At 41.7% G+C, this 18,722-nt stretch overlaps 1 protein-coding gene across 7 annotated transcripts in view; it reads right to left on the bottom strand.

Moving 5' to 3' along the window:
* Positions 1–18,635, bottom strand: part of KANSL1L (KAT8 regulatory NSL complex subunit 1 like) — a 60,983-nt gene extending 42,348 nt beyond the window's left edge. Inside the window, exons 1-2 of one of the 7 annotated variants that reach the window (XR_003526533.1) lie at positions 18,234–18,635; positions 10,899–12,016 (exon numbers count right to left, since the gene is read on the bottom strand). Coding sequence is in view for 1 of the 7 variants with exons in the window: in XM_027636438.1 (XP_027492239.1) it covers positions 10,899–12,016; positions 18,234–18,437 (1,322 nt within the window). In the remaining 6 variants the exon portion in view is untranslated. Of the gene's footprint in view, positions 1–10,898; positions 12,794–17,813; positions 18,036–18,233 lie in introns of those variants that run through there. The other 6 variants (XR_003526532.1, XR_003526536.1, XR_003526537.1 and 3 more) reach the window with 6 other exon arrangements.
* Between the last annotated feature and the right edge of the window lie 87 nt (positions 18,636–18,722).

An 18,722-nucleotide genomic window follows, 5' to 3' on the forward strand; every position in this document is an offset into this window, starting at 1 on the left:
AAGGAGGAAGTCTGAGCAGGTGCTGAAGTAGAAGCTCCTGCTCTGGTTCTGTTGAGAATGAGAAAAGAATAAAGAAGTTTCTGTCTGTCCCACTTCCTGTGTGCTCCTTTTGCAAAGCATCTCTACTTTGTTTCTGCCCTTTTAACTCTAACATCAAACATCATTCACAGGAATTCCAAAGTCATTCTTCCGCTTGCAACTCAATACAAACCATGTTACGCTCACAAAGTGTCTCATGATCAGTACTGTAGTACAGTGGAATATTAAATCTGCACATAAACTTACTGGTCTTGGAATGACTGAAAGTGCAGATGATCTCCTGCATTCATCCAGGACTATCAGAATTGGAAGAGAACAGACAATAAGCCTGAAAACAGTTCATAAATGATGAAGGAGAAACACAGTGGTGCTTAAAATGCAAAAAAACCAGAGAACCTGGGATTGATAGTAAGTATCCAGCACCGTTGACTCAAATAGGTATGGTGAGCACAGGAAAGAGTACTCTGGAGTGCCCACAGCAAGAATCTCCACGAGTATCTTATATCCTGAAAATTAAAAGGAAAGTAAGGCCCTTCAGCCTTGTAACTCCCAGTGTGAACAAGTAACGTGCCCTAACGTGACACGTCTGCATGAACAATGACAGGATGCTTCCTGCTGAACAGGAAAAGAGTGTGCTTGCAACAGACCCACATCAAAACTCCAAAAACTACATTTGCCAACCCAAAACATAGTCTCCTTCCAAAAGGTTTCAAAGAACACCAACATTTTCAAGTTACAACATTCTTAAACATGAACAAGCCGGAGACTAAGGCACCTACGTAAGTGTGGGTGGGAAAAAAAAGTCTCCAATTCCAAAATTCTGCAATTAAAGTAAGAACGGCAGTTGTTCCTGACAACCCCTCACACTTACATTTCCATTCAGTCTCTTAACAGAGTAAATGCTGCTCTTTCTGCCAGGTGATGTTCCCTTCAGTTAATCCACATTTTTCTGGCATCCAGTTTTCAGATAATTTAGTCCTAAAGTGACCTCTATCATCCCTGCTGGTTCATCTTCTCCTCTTTCTGGGAACTCCTGGGCTATCAGAGGCCAACTGCCAATCACACAGCAGTGAAGTATCTGGGAGCAAGAAGTAGCTCATAAACCACAGAAAGACTACCCTCAGGATAAAGAGGAGGGAGTTTTCACTGCTGGGAGTCAGTGAAAACAACAGCAGAAGTTTATAATTTTTGTAAAGGATTGATTTCTGGAAACTGAAAAGCCAAAAAAAATCAGAAATTTCTCCAGTCTTTAAATCCCACCCAGACATCATATGACTCACCATGAAATTCATGAGACTTAAAACACCGGAAAAAATCATACGTCCCCCAATTCTCCTGGGAAGCTCACTCAGTTGTACAAAACCTCAAAATAGTTCATGCTGTCCACATGGCACTCTGTCACAAATGCTCCACCACTACTATGGTGGGGGGCCCTCCAGGACTGGAGCTGAAAGACTGCGAACTTCCTGAGCTGTCCCTAATTTTACACTAGCATTACAGTCAGTTTTCCTGTGACTACACATGGCAATGCTCAAAAAGCAGCTGGCCTGAATACAAGTATTTTCTTGCAAGCAATTAAGGTGAGCAAAGGGCTTCTGATACTTTCTGTCAACATGCCCACGAAATTCAACATGTCCATTTTTCTTCTCTCTACAGACACCGACAGTAAATAAGAGATTACCTATGAAGACTAGATGACACAAAATGAAACATTTCAATTAGCTGAATTCACATATGTAGTGCTTGTATTTTAGATAATTTTATCTCTATTTTATTCATGAGATAAAAGTGCCCACTACCAACCAAAATTTCCAACACTTGTAATGGCTGAACAAGCATGTCCAACTATGAAATGACCCGTAAATGCTTTCTCAAGGACTAATTCTTCCAGCACACCTACTCAATGTTTGTTTTCAGAATGAACCAACTTCAGTTGCTGTTGAAGTATTAATTCCCCTGGATCAGCTAACTGTTAAACCCATAATAACTACATCATTTAAAAATCAGTGAGTGCTGTTTTACGAACTCGATCTCTTCTATGCATTCCAGAGTACAAACAAGATTAAAACAAACTGTAACAAATTCTGTCCTCTAGTATTATAGCTGATCAACACTACACAAGAAAACACTATTTACTGTGACAGTTCACTCTTAACCTTTGCTCAGACCGTCTAGGAGCAATATGCCACAATATGCACCAAACCAAACTATGCACCCCCCACTCTCCCCTCCAATCAATCGAGGTGAGTTCTCTGTCACTCAAAATTATCCTGCAATCTCTGTGCGAGATTATTCTTCTGGAGCCTCTAGGGTTGCTGTTTTCTTTGGTGTTTAACAGAAATTTTTACCTGGCAGACATTTTCCTCTGAAACGTTACACGGTTTCCCAGCAGTTCTCCCTGTCATCTACAGACATCAGCAACTGCTCATCACAACGATTCCTGGCACCTATGCTTGGTCCCACCATCTCTGACACACTGAGGCCATTTAATACTTTCAGAATGGCATCCAATAACATATGTTAATACTAACACACAACACACATCTTACCTTCCCAAACAAAAAAACTGTAGCCAGCTGAACATTTCTGCTATGCCATCAGGTCTGAGGAATTTACACAGTAACACCTGAAATTATCAACCACAGCTGTGATTTTCCCTTGAAGAGAAAATTCACGGTATAGAACCAGAGTGGGTGCGGGGGGAGAAATTAAGTAGCAACAGAATTAGGGAAAAAAGCCTGTAGAAGAAAACTGCAAATATAGAAAGGGAGTCTCTGCGCTTGGATACCCTAGCAAAGAAGAGATTTCATAAGAATTTCACACTGGTGCTCTATATACTCCCTCATCTGAGAAATCACATCTTCCAAACTCATAAGATGCCACAGCCAGTAACTGCCTACTACAGGGCTCCTGCAAAGAATCACTCTGCTGCTACCAGGTTTTATATTAGAAACTGAACTGTTACACTTGCACTCAATTGTTAACTCAATTTAGGGCTCAAAGAAGAAATTAAAAATTCAACCCCTTAAAAGAGAATTATCTGTTACAGTGTTGAACTTTTCCAATGGCTGGCTTCAAAACCTGGTATGTGCTTTTCATCTCCAATTCTGTTTACATAATTCTTTAGAGCTGTTAATGATAAAAAGACCAAATTGGTTGGTGGGGGTGGAGTCAGTTAAAATATTAACTGCCCAAGAAGTAAAAACCTGCAAAAGGTAAACAACCAGCACAATTTCCTCTTAATAAATAAAAAAAATTCCACGCTGCAAATTGCATATTTGCCAATGCCTTTTGTTAAAAATATTTTTTTAAGATTCCACTGAGGTGCCCTAGCACCTCAGCTTCTTCCACAAAACCTCAGCACACTGTACATCAGTCCAACAGGGAACAGAGAAGCTGGTAGTGCTAACATGCAGAGAAATTTATGCACGTTCATTTCTTCAGGATGCTCTTCGTGTTCTTCAGGAACAGCAGGGCTGCCTGGAAACAAGCTTCTTTTCTTGCCTTTGAAATGGCACAACATCAATAGACTAACAACAAAACACTAGGAACACAGGCCTAGAAATTCTCTGTAAGTATTACACAACTACCCTTGAAAAAGAAATCAAGAAAGTAGTCCTAAGTCTGCAGTCCAAGCTCAACACAAAATAAAGCAGAGCTTATAAAATACATTCCTTTAAAGATCTGTGCAAATGGGTTGGTTCCAAAATTTGTACACATACATAAGGAAAACGTGGGTATGGTACTCATGTAAGGTACAACTCCAGCTTGCAACTCATTATATATATATTTAGTATCAGATTTTAATGTCAAATTGATAAGAAGCATATTCTTTTTTGAGACATTTTGGACAGACAAGAAACAGTTGATCCAGAACTTGGAAGCCAGATGCACTTGAAATCAGCAGCAGGGTTTTGGTAGTGGAGGGGCTGCAGCACCTCAGAACAGGATAAAATTGCCCCATCAGGGACTGAGAGTCAGACAGGGCCGTGGCGGGTGGGGAAGTCCACAGTGGAGGAAACCAATGAGAAAGGAGGAGGAGCAGCAACACAGGTACCACCACACACTGACCTCCACCTCTGGGAACGTGCCTTGCTGTCCGCCGGTGTGAGCAGTGTGCCCCCCTGGGTGGAGAGTGCTGTGGGGAACGGGTTAACAGGAGAGCTGGAAGGACCCCAGAGCGCTCCTCTGGCTCGGAGGGCAGTTTGGCAGAGCGGGGGTGGGTCCCACTTCAGGCCTTGAGGCCTAGGACCCACCCCAAGCATGGGACCCAGAGGAAGCTGCAGAGGGGCTGAGCCCCCATCAGCAATGCCTCAGCAGGGACTGTGGCACCTGCCCTGGGGACACGAGACACACTGGCAGAGGAGAAATCAAGGCTGTTGGGCCCCGATAGTTGCTTCATGCGTGCTGTGATTAGGTAATAGAGGAACCAAACAGCACATGGCTGTCTGCTCTGCAGGGCAGGGATGGAGTTCCTTATGAGGTTAAACCCCGCGATTCAGTCTGCAGGTGTGGGGAGTACAATGAACATAGGTTTGAACAGTTTGATGGTTTCGTGTTTTGTAGGAGCTTGGGGTTGAGTTTCACTGGGTTTTACTGCTGCCCAGTCTACCCCCACGGGCTGGGAGGAATCCGAGGTTATAGTGCACATATATTCAAACACAGACCTTCAGGTTTATTTTTTTCCAATACCAGAATCAGTAATTAAAAGTTTGTTAACTGAAAATGAAATTGATTTAAATTCCTCAACAGAAAAAGTCTTCTCACAACAGCTAGGCAAAATGTTTGGATGAAAATAAAATAACTTAGAGCTATTTCAGTTTATTAAAAGAGAGTGCAGGTCAACATATTTAAATCCGACATCTAAAGTTACATTCCTACCCCATATTTAGCAGTATGAATGAAACCCTGTTAGAGGAGAGCAGTCCTATTTTGGGAAGTCTTTATGCACACTTTTTACTTCATGTGAAAAGGAAAGCATTTAAATGATTTCCTGTATCGGGGCCCAATGTACACAGATTTTCAAAGGCACTGGATGTATATCCCTTTGAAGTAGATTCTCACAAAATCAGTGTTAGCTATAAACCAAAATAATGCTGCCCTCTTTTCACAAGAAGTTATAAAGACAGTTCAGTGTTGTTTGTAAATGTGCCTTTTAATTAAAACAAACACATTTCACAGCTTAGCAAAAGAAAAAGCTAGCCATAAAATGCTGCAGTTGACATCAAGCAGTTGACATCAAGCAGTTCATCAGCAGTTGACATCAAGCACCAACTCTTCTTGTCTGTAATTTAATTAAGCATGCAAGGTTATATGCATACACATATGTGCCTGCCTACTAGATTTGCTACTCTACTATGCTGACTGTGCATTAAACAGTTATTAAGGAGAGCAATGCCAAGTTTTTATTTAATATGCATTCAGCACCTATCTAACTCAGAAGCTTTGACATTCCCAGGTCTAAGATTCCCTTGCAGGTTACGACCTGTAAAAGCTTCTGTCTTTCATTAAAACCTTTCAGTCTGCCTTCAGCAGCTGCAAAAATATTAATGCAATTACAGGTTAGAAATTAGGATCCTCACCCACAAGAACATTACTGTGGTATTGTAAGAAGGAAGTCTTGCTCAAAAGCAAGTTTTTATTGCTCTACATGAGATCTCCAAAGCAAAACACTAAATGCATGTGGGACCCTAAAGAAGTTGTAAATCCATCTTACAGAAATCCAACCAAGTGAGGTTAAATATATTCTGAAATAATACACGTATCCCTAGCGTGAAAATAGAAGGTAATATAAGGCTATCTTTTCTTTCCTTCCCTGGTAACAATTCTCCTCCCACATTCTAGTGATAGAAGCCAAGAATTGAGAGAATGAAATTCTTGAAAAAGCAACATATAAAACATTTTGAAATCAGCATATTATTAGCATCTATGAATTTATACTTATTCAAAAGCCCTCACATTAATTTCCTATGCAAATAAGACATTTCCTAGACTTGTAAACTAAATAAGCTTTAAAAACTGGAAACAATTGGGGGTTAGGGGTTAAGAGCAGTATTTAGTCCCGGCAGACTCTCTTCCTCCCCTTCCCAAACCCAGAATTCAGTTCTCATATCATGTACGAACAGAAATTACAGCTCAGAGCGGAAAATTAGGACCTGACCTTGCAAAACAAACAGCCTCCCTTTGAAACATGGCTTGAAGACATGCAATAAACCCCACCAGTGCTGTCTATAGTGAGGTCTGCAGAACTGCATTGATATTGTTCAATTAGCTGTGAGAAAAAATGCTAGCAAAAATGGAAAATAACCTAGAACAAATAGATTAGGTCTGGAGATACCAGTCATAATATTTTCTTCCTTCCTGTATTCTCCCAGCCTTACTGCTCTCCTCCCCACCAAGTATTTGTACTAAAAGCAGATTTTCCATCTTCTCTCTTCCCAACTAGCAATCTAAGAGGGGAAAAAAAAAAGAAAAGAAAAAAGAAAAAGATTTACAATCTCCTCACATTCATTAAAAAAATTTTCCAGGCACAACAAACCTTGTGGGCATGGAAAAATATAACGGCATGTCTTCATCAGGCTTGAGGTTGCTGGAGAATAATCAGTAAAACATGTTCAGAAATCAGAGGAAAAGCACGAAAACATTTCAGAGGGAAAAAATCCCACCAAATGATGCAAAAGGATTGTATTCGGATGGGGGAAGGAAGACCGGGGAAACAGGGCACAGGACTTTTCATGAGTAGAAAGAGCTACTTAATTTACAGAAAAATCTATTGCAAGCAGCTTTTCCGTCTAATCAATTAGGTGCATGTATTACATGGAGTGAGCAGCTGTGCCTTGCAAAGAACCCCACTGATGTATCTTTTGATTCTGGGAGATCACACACGTTAGCGTATACAGAAGGAAAATTCTGCACCCTGCAACTTTAAAGGTTTCCAAAATAATCACCTGAGCAGCAGAGTTCTTTGTGGTACACTGTACTTCTAACCACATCAGGAACACGTATAAAATAGACCAATAAGGATGTGAAGTTGGCCTGGCCAGATACAATGCACAGCTCCTAGAGCAGAGCTGTGTTGTTGAAAAACGTCTGAGTTCACATCCTCCCCCAGTTCACCTTGTTTGAAATTTGTGACCATTTCTATGGATAATCTTTCATCTTTATGAACCACAAAGATCAACAAGTTTCAAGTAAACTCAGCTGGTGAAATGTTGTCTGTGTTGGATTTCAACTGTTAGTTGTGAATTCCTGAAGAATTACTCATAGTCACCTTCATGATGCTCTCCTTGGCCCTCTCCTGCCTCAAGTGCTAACACCCAGCAGGGAGCCAGTGAGCAGCACCAACCCTTTGAGAAACCAGAGAGAAGGACTACCATAGCCCCTGTGTGGTGTCTTGGGAATTTCCTATGCCCAAAGGATGGAATGGTACTAAAATAACTACAAATTACTGATGGAAAGTTGGTGCTTTGCCAAAGAAATCTTTCATGAAAACTGACAGGTTATAGACATTCCATGAGCTGACAGTAGCAGCAAAATAACAAAAGTCCTGAAGACAGCAAATTGTTTTTTCATATTTCTTTTTAGCAAATACACAAAGAACAAAATATGTTTTCATTAAGCTCGTGAAATGGCATGAGGCTTTCCAATTACTCCAGACACTGTAGAAGTTCAATAAGTACTGTGAGTTATCAACTAGAAGAATTGCCATCACCAGCAGACCAAGGATCTTTCTTGTCTTGAGGACAGAACCTATGTAAGGGAGGAATAACGGTCTAAATATATAGTAACAGCTATTTGCAACTAAACAACAAATGTATTGAAATAGATAGATAAACACAATCTTACCTGAGCAACAAAGCATTGAGATACAGCTCAGAAGAGCTTATGTCAACACTCATTGGGCAAAACTCTTTTCAGGATAATGACAATGAACAGGTTCAAAGTGCTAAAAATAGCTCCAGGTTTTTTTCCTATTGTGAAGAATTGGAACCAGAATCAACTTCTCCCTCTTGATGGGAAATACACTGTTTTCAGTTAAAATTAGGGTAACTGCAGGTTCCTCCCCACTTTGCACATTGGATTGACACTCCTGTCCACCCAAAAAGGATAAAAAGCACCCCAGTCATGTCAAAAACCAGTCACCAGCATGTTTATACCCTCAGGTCTAATGCAGTTAGTACACTGTGATATGGGCAAAACCAAAACATTCTTCCCATTAATTGCTGCATTACTAGAACATTATAGTATCTACAGTTACACATTATGAAGAATATCACAGACAAATTCAGTGTAAAAGTCCTCACTATGAAAAATTAGGTCACAGATGAGGAAATGAGTACTCTCCAACCCATATGGTCACGTTGTTTCCGGGAAGCACTTCGAGTCAATTCCTGAGTAGAGAAAGGCGTTTTGAAGAATGTAAATCTACTTAAGAGAAACAAATAAGGATGTTAGCTTTGTTTCTTTTGTCCAGGTGAAAGGCAAACCAAAAGGCCTTAAAGTAGCAAAGCTCAGGAAACAGCTGATCTCACCATCTGCACTGGTGAATAACCAATTTACCTTTGTCACCTAGAAGAAAAACGCAGCCTTTTAGTCAAAAACGCAAATCTTAGGAAGGTTGGAGAAATGAAGAAAAACATTCCAATCTGAAGATAATGATCCATCCAAATAGGACCAAATAGGAAAGGCCGTCAGCCGTCCTCACTGCTATGTTAATTCAAGTATTGCCTCAGCCTACGCTTACAGACAAATCCTCTGCTTAAAACAAAGGGTACTTTAACTCTGAGCGAGCTGCCCCAGCAGCACATCTCAAACACGGGGGATTCTTGCCCTGCCAATGTAGCAAGGCCTTAGCTAAGGCACATCACTAACCTGGTCACTGCTGCACAGCTGTAAGAACATTAAAAAAGGAGGAAAATAAACAACGCACAAAAAAAGGGCCACACCGAGTAAGACTACAGATCATCTACCCAGTTCTCCTGCCTCTTAGTAGTGGCCAAGATAAGAATGTTACAACAGGGCAGGCACGGAGGGAGCAGTGCTTCTCCAGAACACTCCCTTAGCTGCCAGCAACAGCAGCCTGGCGATTTCCTGAGCCAAAGGTGGTGGTTTTGCACTTAATAATCCTCTGTGAATTTTTTCATCAGTTCAACAAAGCAAACTGAATAATCCTTAAGTGGAAAGATAACTTAAGGAACTCAAAAAGCCACAAGAAGAAATAAAGGTAAAGGACTGGTAGGCAGAGTTAGAAACTCAACTGTCCCTGGTAGGAAGAAAAAAAGAAAACCTTTGCACAAAACTTTTGTCAAAGTTTTATATCATCCACTACCCTTCGAAAATCAAGAGTTTCTCAACAATTTTTCTTTTTCAGTTCATACAATCAAAAGACAAGAATCTTACAGGTAGAGCTATTACTCAAAAGTTCAAACTTATCAGTTAAGAATGTAGATTCTCCTACACTGGGAAGAGCCCAAATGATGGGGTTTTTTTCATTAAAATATTTCAAAAGGATAATTATTCTTTTGCAAACTCAAATATTTAGGGTGATCCTAACTTAGCTGGCGAGCCATTATGCTTTGGTTGGACTTCAGCACAGTATTTACCATTCCGACAATATGTAAAAGGAAATGAAAGCTTTCTCATGTTTTCCAGGCCTACAGAGTCTAACAGAACTCTGTGATTTAACAGAACAGCAGTGATTTGATACAGTCGTGCTAGACTGAAGCTATAAACATGTAACAGGGCACAGTTCTTTTCCAATTTCAGAAGCTTCCTTGATTTCTTCTCAACATTATGCTTTTCAAGAAGCAGACCAAGAATAAGTGTTTTCAAGTACTTTTATTTCTTTTTTTTTTCTAGACACTCCCTAACAGCAGAGAGGATGAGATGAGTAAACACAAACCTAGTCCTGACTATCAATGCTGGAAGTGTGGGTGCCATGAAGCTCCTACTAAGCTGCTGTGTTTGCGTGAAACTCTATTGTGTCACTGTCCTACCACATACCAACAAACCTTAAGATGTGCTCTGTCTCTCCAGCTCTAGGAAGGGGAAAGCAGCTGTCCTTTCACTGCTTGCTAAAATTTCTGGACTGAAGAGATTGTGTTAATAGTGTAGCAAGGTAGAGGTAAAAAAATAAAAAGAAAAAAGGCTGTACCATCATCAGGGAACAATTTTATTATCTCATTCTCCTACCCGCTGCTGATTTCCAAATCTACAATAATTTGTACTGACAGGATTCCTGCCAATTCAAGACAGTATTAGTTAATACTCATTTCCCTCTGGTTCTTCATGAAAAAGATACCAGCAACAATAAGAACACCACTGCTAGCTACATTCCTAACTGCAGAATGACTTCAGTAAGTAAATTAACATTTTAAAAATTATAATTCAAAGAACCAAACTTTTTCAATATATAACTCCCAAATACTGGATGGTTTGACACCTGCAACAGATGACAATTTTTACTCATCATAGTGGAGTTCAAGATCCTAACGTTAACTAATTCTTAATAACTCCAGAAAAATAGTAAAGTTACTTTCATACTGGCCAAAAATTATCATTTACAGCATTGCTATCACTATTTGATTTAAGCATTACCTGAGTATTGAATTATTAGCAGTACTAATTTAATGCGAACTGATAGGGTGCAGTACAAAACTAGTTCTCCACAATACAGTAAACAACTGCTCCTTAAATGCGTTAATTAGAAGTTCTTACTTTCCCTCCCTGTCAAACCTAGCTGACACCATCAGTCCTGCTGATTTCAGGACTATCACACAAGAAGGAATGTGCAGATCTAGACCCTTCCATCCTGATTTATGAGCAAGAAGCAGGAGTCTAAGCAGGAATTTAACACTTACGCTTCCACAGTTGTTCTTACAGTCTGTTCCTCACCATCTTCATCTGAACTGCTACATGTTGCATCAGAGTCCAGGTCCTTCTCCACGCGAGACAGCAGCCCTCCAGTAGAAAGTGCAAACCCCCGGATTTCACCTGGTGCAATGGTAACTCCGTTCTGTACGTCCACACTCAAACTACTCTCCAAAGTAGTTGCATTGTTTTCTGGCCAACCTTCAGTGCACCTGAGGGAGCTACTGCTCAAAAATCTGTTTGGTTCATGGAAAAACTTCATTCTCTGAAGCTGATGTTTCACAAAGCATTTCAGCTGCTGATCACAGTGCTTGATAACATGCTTTGCCAGGAGCATTTGTAAACGCTTCTGAGTTCTTTTGGCACGACTGATTTCGATTTGTTGCTTAGTGACACACTGGAGTAAGCGAGCATACACCTCCTCCCGGGTGCAGCTCAAAATCCCTTCTGAAGGCCCGTGAAGAATTTGGTATAATAAATCCCCTTTTATTGTTTCAGCGCAGACTTCCAAAGCCCTACCCAAAAACCCATTCTTCTTGTACCATTTACCATTTAAAAGTTGCATTTCTTCTTCATTACTGGATTCAGTTACATTTGAATCTGAGAGTCTCTGTGTTCCTGCTAAGTTCGGAGATGTGGCCTCTGAAAACATTGCCCCTTTGACCTGTTGCTCAGGTTCTGAGTGACTAATCTGACCAAATGATGTGTCACCACCATTATGTAATGACTTTCTCATCTTGGAGCAGCCGGGCTCTCCTGCTTTCATTTGCTTACCAGTTTTGTTGCTAAACGCAGAATTTGTACTCATTAACAAGATAGACTGATAGCGCTTGGAGGCTGGTGGGGAACCAAAATGCTGTGCACTGAAGATATCATTCCTGAGGTTGGGCTCAGCAGTGGGGAACCCCAGGACTGAGCAAGTAATCTGTGCGATGGAGTCCTCTTTTATCTTCTCTTCCACTGCTCTGGAATTTTCCATGCACAAAGCTGTATCAGACTCCATAGCTCTAGAGGACAAAGAAGGTGACAAGTGGATACCATGATCTTTTGTTGCTGCCTCTCTGAGGGCTGGTGTCATTATAGCTACAGTAGGTAGTTTACAGCAAACCTGAAAATAACATGGGCCATGTAAATTTTCTCATTTTCATGACACAGTACAAATACAACAACACTCTTAGACATTCCATTCTTTCAACATTTCATCATTATTCAAAGATTTCATAAAAAGGATGTTATCTAAAGAACACAGACTACACTCCCTCCCAAGCCAAACAAGAACACTCTCTTTTTATTTCATTCAGAGTTTTTCCATGTGCAATGAAAGCCTTTACCTCTCAGGGGAGTAACTGTTCATACCTCATTTCATTTCTGATCCTATCAGTCTGAGAAATAAGACTCAAAAGTTCAGGACTGTCATCTCACCTTGCCCAAACTGAAAAACACGACCATGAACAACATGACTGGCACTACTGGGAGAAACATATTTACTGTAAATCTATATAAAGCAAGCATTTGATTAATTATTATATATTCTCACAAATACACATTAGAAACCAATCGTCAAGGTTAATGCTTTCAAAATGCAGAACTCTAAGCTCTAAATGTTTTCTAAAAAAAATAAAATAAAAAAAAAATCTTTCCCATGCCTTTGTATCCAGTTTTTTATTCATCAGGCACTGTCTGTGCAATTCAAACAAAATATTTTTCATAACAATTTGAGAAAAGACATTTTTCTTTACAAGTCCTTTTGCCTGTGGTTTGCCATTAAATGAAGGATTCCCAGACTTTGAGATCAAAAGATCAGCGTCAACCTTCACCCCTTCTTGCCAGCAGCTGTGATGCCAAGTAATACTGCATCTGTTCCACAGCCTACACAGCAGGAATCACTGCTTTACACTGTACTTACAGCTTTGTTTAGGAGATGGTTAAAGAAGCCCAATGAATGATTTAACTGAACATGGCCTGCAGAAGACTGAAAGATAAGTTACAGTCAGGTCTTTGTTAAGAAGCTAGAGACAAAACCAAAAACAGTAAGAGAGCAGTAGCAAATGTGAGTGTAGCACAGTAATGCCACAGCAAATTCTCTGTTGAACCACTGTACTGTTTGTGCAGCACTTCCACTGCACCACTTTTAATGTCTCCAGTTTCTCTGATCTCCACAGCAACTGCCTAGCTCAGCAATTTTTAACGCACAGATCCCATAAGGGGTCAATGATTCCAAGACTTAAGGTCCACATATGGACCTTAAGAAAAGCAAACTCCTTGTCTTGTTTATAACTACAGACTTTTTACGCTGAAGATGTGAATATTAAAGGGAGATATGGAAACCTAAGGATCTGAGAAGTACCAGTCTGGAAACTTGCTCCTTAACTCTTAAAACATGAAGAAAAACAGAGAGCCACATGCTCCAGCACTGCCTTACCTCTCTTGGTATGCTGAATTCACCTTTCATTCCTCCACACGTACTTCAACCATGAGGTTCTCATTCTCTGTACATCACCTATCCAGCATCACCGGGACCAGGTTTGGTGGTCACACTGCTAATCCTAAATGATACTACTAAAATCCCCAGGATTTTAACCTTTATCAATAAGCCAATAACTTTAGCCTACCAAGGAATCAGAACAAAGCTCTCCCAGTGGACAGCTGTTCAGGAAGAGCCCCGTTCTAGGATCAGGAAATGCACTGATGAGTGCTGGAACCCTGAATCCTAAAGGCTCTGATGACTCGGTAATGCTCTCAGCATCTGGTTAACTCATGGCTTTGTGTCTTTCCATTCTTGTAAAAGCCAGCAGGCCCAAGAATTTTTAAATCCAGAGGAGTATGGATTCAGACACTTATGCCTGCCTGCCCTCAGCATATGGTAAATAACTGTAGTAAGTCAGAGTAATTTAACAGAGCTAAAACATAAGGGGGAATGACGTGAAGCCCACAGTTGCTCTGTGGGGTTACTTTGAGCTCAGGAGTCCCCATGTTTGAGTTGTCCCTTGGAATGTCAAGAACCTCTCCCAGAAGAACATCAGCCTGGTATCTACATACACTGAGCAACCAGTTTATAACTGTTCCAGGTTTACTGTCCACATCCCTTAGTCTGAGTGGTTTAACAGGCAAAGGTTGCTGCTCCTGAAAACCAGAAAACATTTACACTCAGCAGAGCTGCTGCTCAAGCAAACAAGAAGTTTGGAGATGTGGAAGACATACCTGTATGAAGATGGAGAGGCTATTCAAAAAAACTGGCAGCACAAAAATTACACAGTACTGTGTTTTAACTTGATCATATTCCCTCAAATATCACATACCTTTCTGGTACAGTTTCAAATTTCCAAAACTGCAATGCATACCATTAGCAATTTTTTTTTTCTTTGTTTTTTGTTTAGTCTGGGGGACTTCTTTCCCATTCTTTTAGGGGAAAGAGAGGAATAAATCAAAGTACCATCAAATGGAACCACAAACAGTAAACTAAAGAGCTCTGACAAAACACTAACTAATCAAGAATGCCTGACAGAAGATGCTTAAATTACAATATAGCTAAAAAATAAATGAAATGCTTTTGAAAAGGGAAATCGCTGAATTAACCCCTTGCCCAGCAACTTTCAATCCTCACAAAATGTTTCTGCCCTGAGGACAGTCATGTGAGACATTCAGGTGTGTTCACCTCACTTCAGACTATAGACTAAGACTACATAAAAGCTGTTACTGTTCCCGTCTCCCGTTCTTGGTATTTCTCCAAGAAGTTCATACACACACACAAAAAGTCATTGACATATGAGCAAAACAAAGAATCAGCTGCAAAAAAATTATAAACAAATTTTAGTACAAGTACTTGGCTGGACAAGAATTGTACAATTTTCATTTTGACACATTTTATTTCATTTTGGCAGAAAGCTGCAAAAATAATTTCACTCCACCCTTATTGGAAGTGAGTTTCCAGAGCCAAACCTACTATCTTTGGGGGGGAAAAAAGTAGAAATAAAAGCACAGAGGGAGGGAAGACAAGTACTGCAAAATGGTATTCTGGAAGAGACTGTATTTGCATTCTGCAAAAAGCTTTTTTGTCATAGGTAAACCATTTCAGGAACTTTTTCCATTGTGCTCTAGTTGAGGTTTCAAAACCAGAACAGCTGAAATGCTACTAAACTGGCAAACAGTTTGCCTTTCATCTGCTGAATACACACTCCACTTAAAAGACTAAAAAGTATTGCAGAAAGAAAAGCTGACATTAAATAAGTACTGGGGAAGGGAAGAAACAAGTACCAGACATGCACAGTACAGCAACTGATGTTTAAAGTGACTTTATGCTTATCCTCCCCTAATGCCTTAATTACCCAGGAGGATATAGCTGGGAACTGCAGTTTATCACAGCCCGACCCTGCACCCTGGTCCCTTCTCTCACCACACCTACAGGTCCCTAAGCCCTCAGTGACTCCTACTCCTTTCTCTCTCCTCTCCCCCTGCTGATTTCTTAGTCCTCATTTCTGCCTTATACCTTTCCCTACCAGGCTTACCTCACCAGAATTTGCCTAAATCCTGAAACTAGTGTGTTCGTGTTGGTGATTATTGCTCCCTATTAAAAGAAACACAACAAAACCACCCACAAACCTGCCAGCACTCAGTGTGGCATTCCCTCCCTTCCCAGCTTTTGTTTATGGTCCTTTCACTTTTTGACTCTTCCTCCCCTTGCATAACACTATCACTTTGGTTACACAACACTGCAGACAATGTTCCGGGGGATTTTTGCTTAGGGAGAAGATTGCTTTGTCTTCTAGTGGATTTTTTGTTTGTGATCTTTTTGTTTCCAATGACAATAAAACTCCACTTGCATGGGCCTTCATAAGGCTCCTCTGTACTAGCTTTCACTCCTTGTAAATTGAGTCATCTTTCCTCATCCCAAATACCTGAAATTTTCTTGATAGTAATGAGATTTCTGGAGACTAGGGTAAGATTATTATATTTCTTATTTCCTTTTGCTTTGAAATTCAAGGGCCTACAAAGAACACCTCAAATTAATATGGCTATTTCCAGTTTACTCGCAGATTAACAGTGTTTCAGATAAGCCAACTTCCAGTTTTTACCTTGTCTAGAAGGCATTCCAAAAGCAAAGACAAGATCCTGGCAACAGACAGCATCTGGTGAAACACCAGAAAATTAAGCTCAGCAAGAATGTTCAAAAATACTCTGTTGCAATTTTCAATTTCGAGAGGCTTTAAGGCCTCTTAGAAACAACCTGCAGAACAGACAGCGCTACACAAGCAAGCTTGATCTGCCCTCAACACAACTGACAGAACCTGGTTTCCTACAGCTTTGTGCTGTTTGCCCTGTAATCCCTGGCTCCTCTTGGAAAGCCTTCCTGATAATCACTGGACAAAAATAAAGTGCTCTGGCAGACAGGCACTACTGCGGCACTGCCTCAGCCAAGTGCAGTGAGCAGGACTGACCCTGCTCAGCTTCTCCAAGCCTTGCCTGGTGGGAGGCATCCCCTGGGTGTGCTTTAACTACTGCTCCCACTTTTCATTAAACCTACAGGATCATAGTGATTTCTTAGAATAGAGAGAACAGCTCAGTAGCATAGTCTGCATTTCCTCACAGAACAGTTTGCAGCAACTACCGCGAAAGAGATATTGGTCCCACCGGGCATGTCCTCGTTAGAAGTATCAAAGGAAAAGGAAAGAAGTCCATATTTAACACACCTGGGGCTAGCCTTTAAAAAAAAAAATCATCTCAGTAGGCAGCTTTTGTTTTCAGTTCAAAAGCAGCCCAGTTACTCATCACATGTATTTAAGCATTTTAGTATTTTGTTCTATTAATAGATTGGAAGAAAAAACATAAACCCAAACAAGATTATGCAGGGACTCTCAGCTTTCAGCAGCACTCACTGTGTAGGCACAAGTATCCAGACAAAACTCCAAACTACAGTTCTGTACACTACAGAAGATATAACCACAAATTCCTCCTCTTCGGCCAAAAACCAACACAACAAAACACACATGTACACACCCCCTAAAAAGGATTTCTCTTTGAACACCAAGAGAAACCCATTTAAGACAGACCACCCAGTTCCAGTCATAAAAAAACCATAAAAAAAAGGATGCACTTCAAGTGGAACTCATTAGAATTCATTTATGATAAAATCCATGACGCGGGGTTGTTTTTCTCCCACTTCATGACTGCTTCCAAACAGAGAATCGAGTGTACCTCCCAAGTTTACTAGCACAGCATCAACTAATTCCTGTTCAGTCTATAGTACCATTTACAATGTAACATCTGAAGTAATTTCAACATATGTTAAACACTTCTTGTATTACAACATGTGCATCTGTAAGTAGGTTGTACATATGTCTCTAACAAATATCTGCAGTACTTTCCAATCCATCATAAAGTCCATACCAACACTTCAGTTCTCCTTTTGAATTTCAGCCTTTGAGGAGAGGGCCATAAAACCCGGTCTTGAACAAAAGACACTCAACTCTTAGACACTAATTAAGATGACTGGAATTTATACTCCCCAGAACATTTCCCAGGATTTCATAACATGGACTAATAAGGCAGGAGAGTCCTAAGGCACACAAACTGCTTTTTGAGCTAGTACATCTACCGGGCTTTGTCTGGTTTAATTTTTACTATTTCCTTTTTATTAAAGCAAGCAGAAAAAGGAAGTATTTGCCTTTTGACAAAAAACACACTTAATAATTTGGATTTCTTTTTTAATTGGCTCCCATTGGAAATTGCAAATCTCCATTTTTAATTTGCTTCCCATTGGTAAGGGGTATGGAATACCTCAGTCATTGCTACTTTTTTTTTTCTGTGAGACACTTCAGAATTTTGCAAGCAGGGAGCTTGCAAAAAAGCGCATGGAAAGGCTTGCTCAAGATCACACAAGAAATCTCAGGGCAGGCTGCGGGACACACCTGAATCTGAGCGGCTCCCTAGAGCTTTCCTAACTACTTTATATCAAGTATCCAGCTCTGTAAGCGGTCTGCAGTCTGGGAAGTCTCGGCCAGGGTTACTCCGAGGCAAAGGAATCTCTGTCGGTCGGTTCAGGCTGATTGTCAGAGAGAAGTTTTGATCCAGGATTTAAATCCCGGGTGGGACACTCGTGGCAGGCGTGGGTAGCCCCGCCCCCTCCCGCGCGGGCCCCGCCCCCGCCTCAGAGCCACCGGCTCCGCCCCGCCGCGCGCACGGACCGTTACCACCCCGCCCCCACTCCGCGCATGCGCACTCGCCACGCCCGCCGCGGGAACCAACCGCCGCCCGGCCTCGCCGCGCCTCCGCCGCCTCGCCGCGCCCCGCAGCCCGCCCGGCTGTGCCCCGCGGAGCCCCGCGCTTGCCTCTGCACCCGGCAAGTTCTCCGCAGCAGCGCCGCCGCCGCCGCCTCCAGCCCGCGTGGCGCGGGACCTGGCGCGGCTCGCACTGGCGATGTTGAAGAGTCCGCGCCCAGCAAAAGCGCAGCGCGGCGGGGCGGAGTGTCCCTCGCTCCTCAGGGGGAGGAGCGCGGCCAATCCGGCGCGCCGGGGGGCGGGGCCTCCCGCCATTGGCGGGTCCCGCCTGACGCGCAGATGGTGCTTCCCCGCCCTCCCTCCCGCCCGCAGCGGGGCTGTGAGGGAGCTGAGGGGATAGCGCTGTGCCCGCTGCGGGAGGTGCAACTGTAACCTCTAACATGTGAAAATAACTAAAAAAACCCCCATAAACACACTAACCTTCCTAAATATTTCCGAGTTATTACGCCAATAAAAGAAAAACACGTTCACCGGCACTGTTCCCTCCCTCCGAACTCCCCCCCAGCACCCTGAGGTGAACACGGGCAAGGACCAAGCAGC

Source organism: Corapipo altera, unplaced genomic scaffold, assembly GCF_003945725.1.
Source record: "Corapipo altera isolate COAL_440 unplaced genomic scaffold, ASM394572v1 45, whole genome shotgun sequence".
Lineage (NCBI taxonomy): Eukaryota > Metazoa > Chordata > Aves > Passeriformes > Pipridae > Corapipo > Corapipo altera.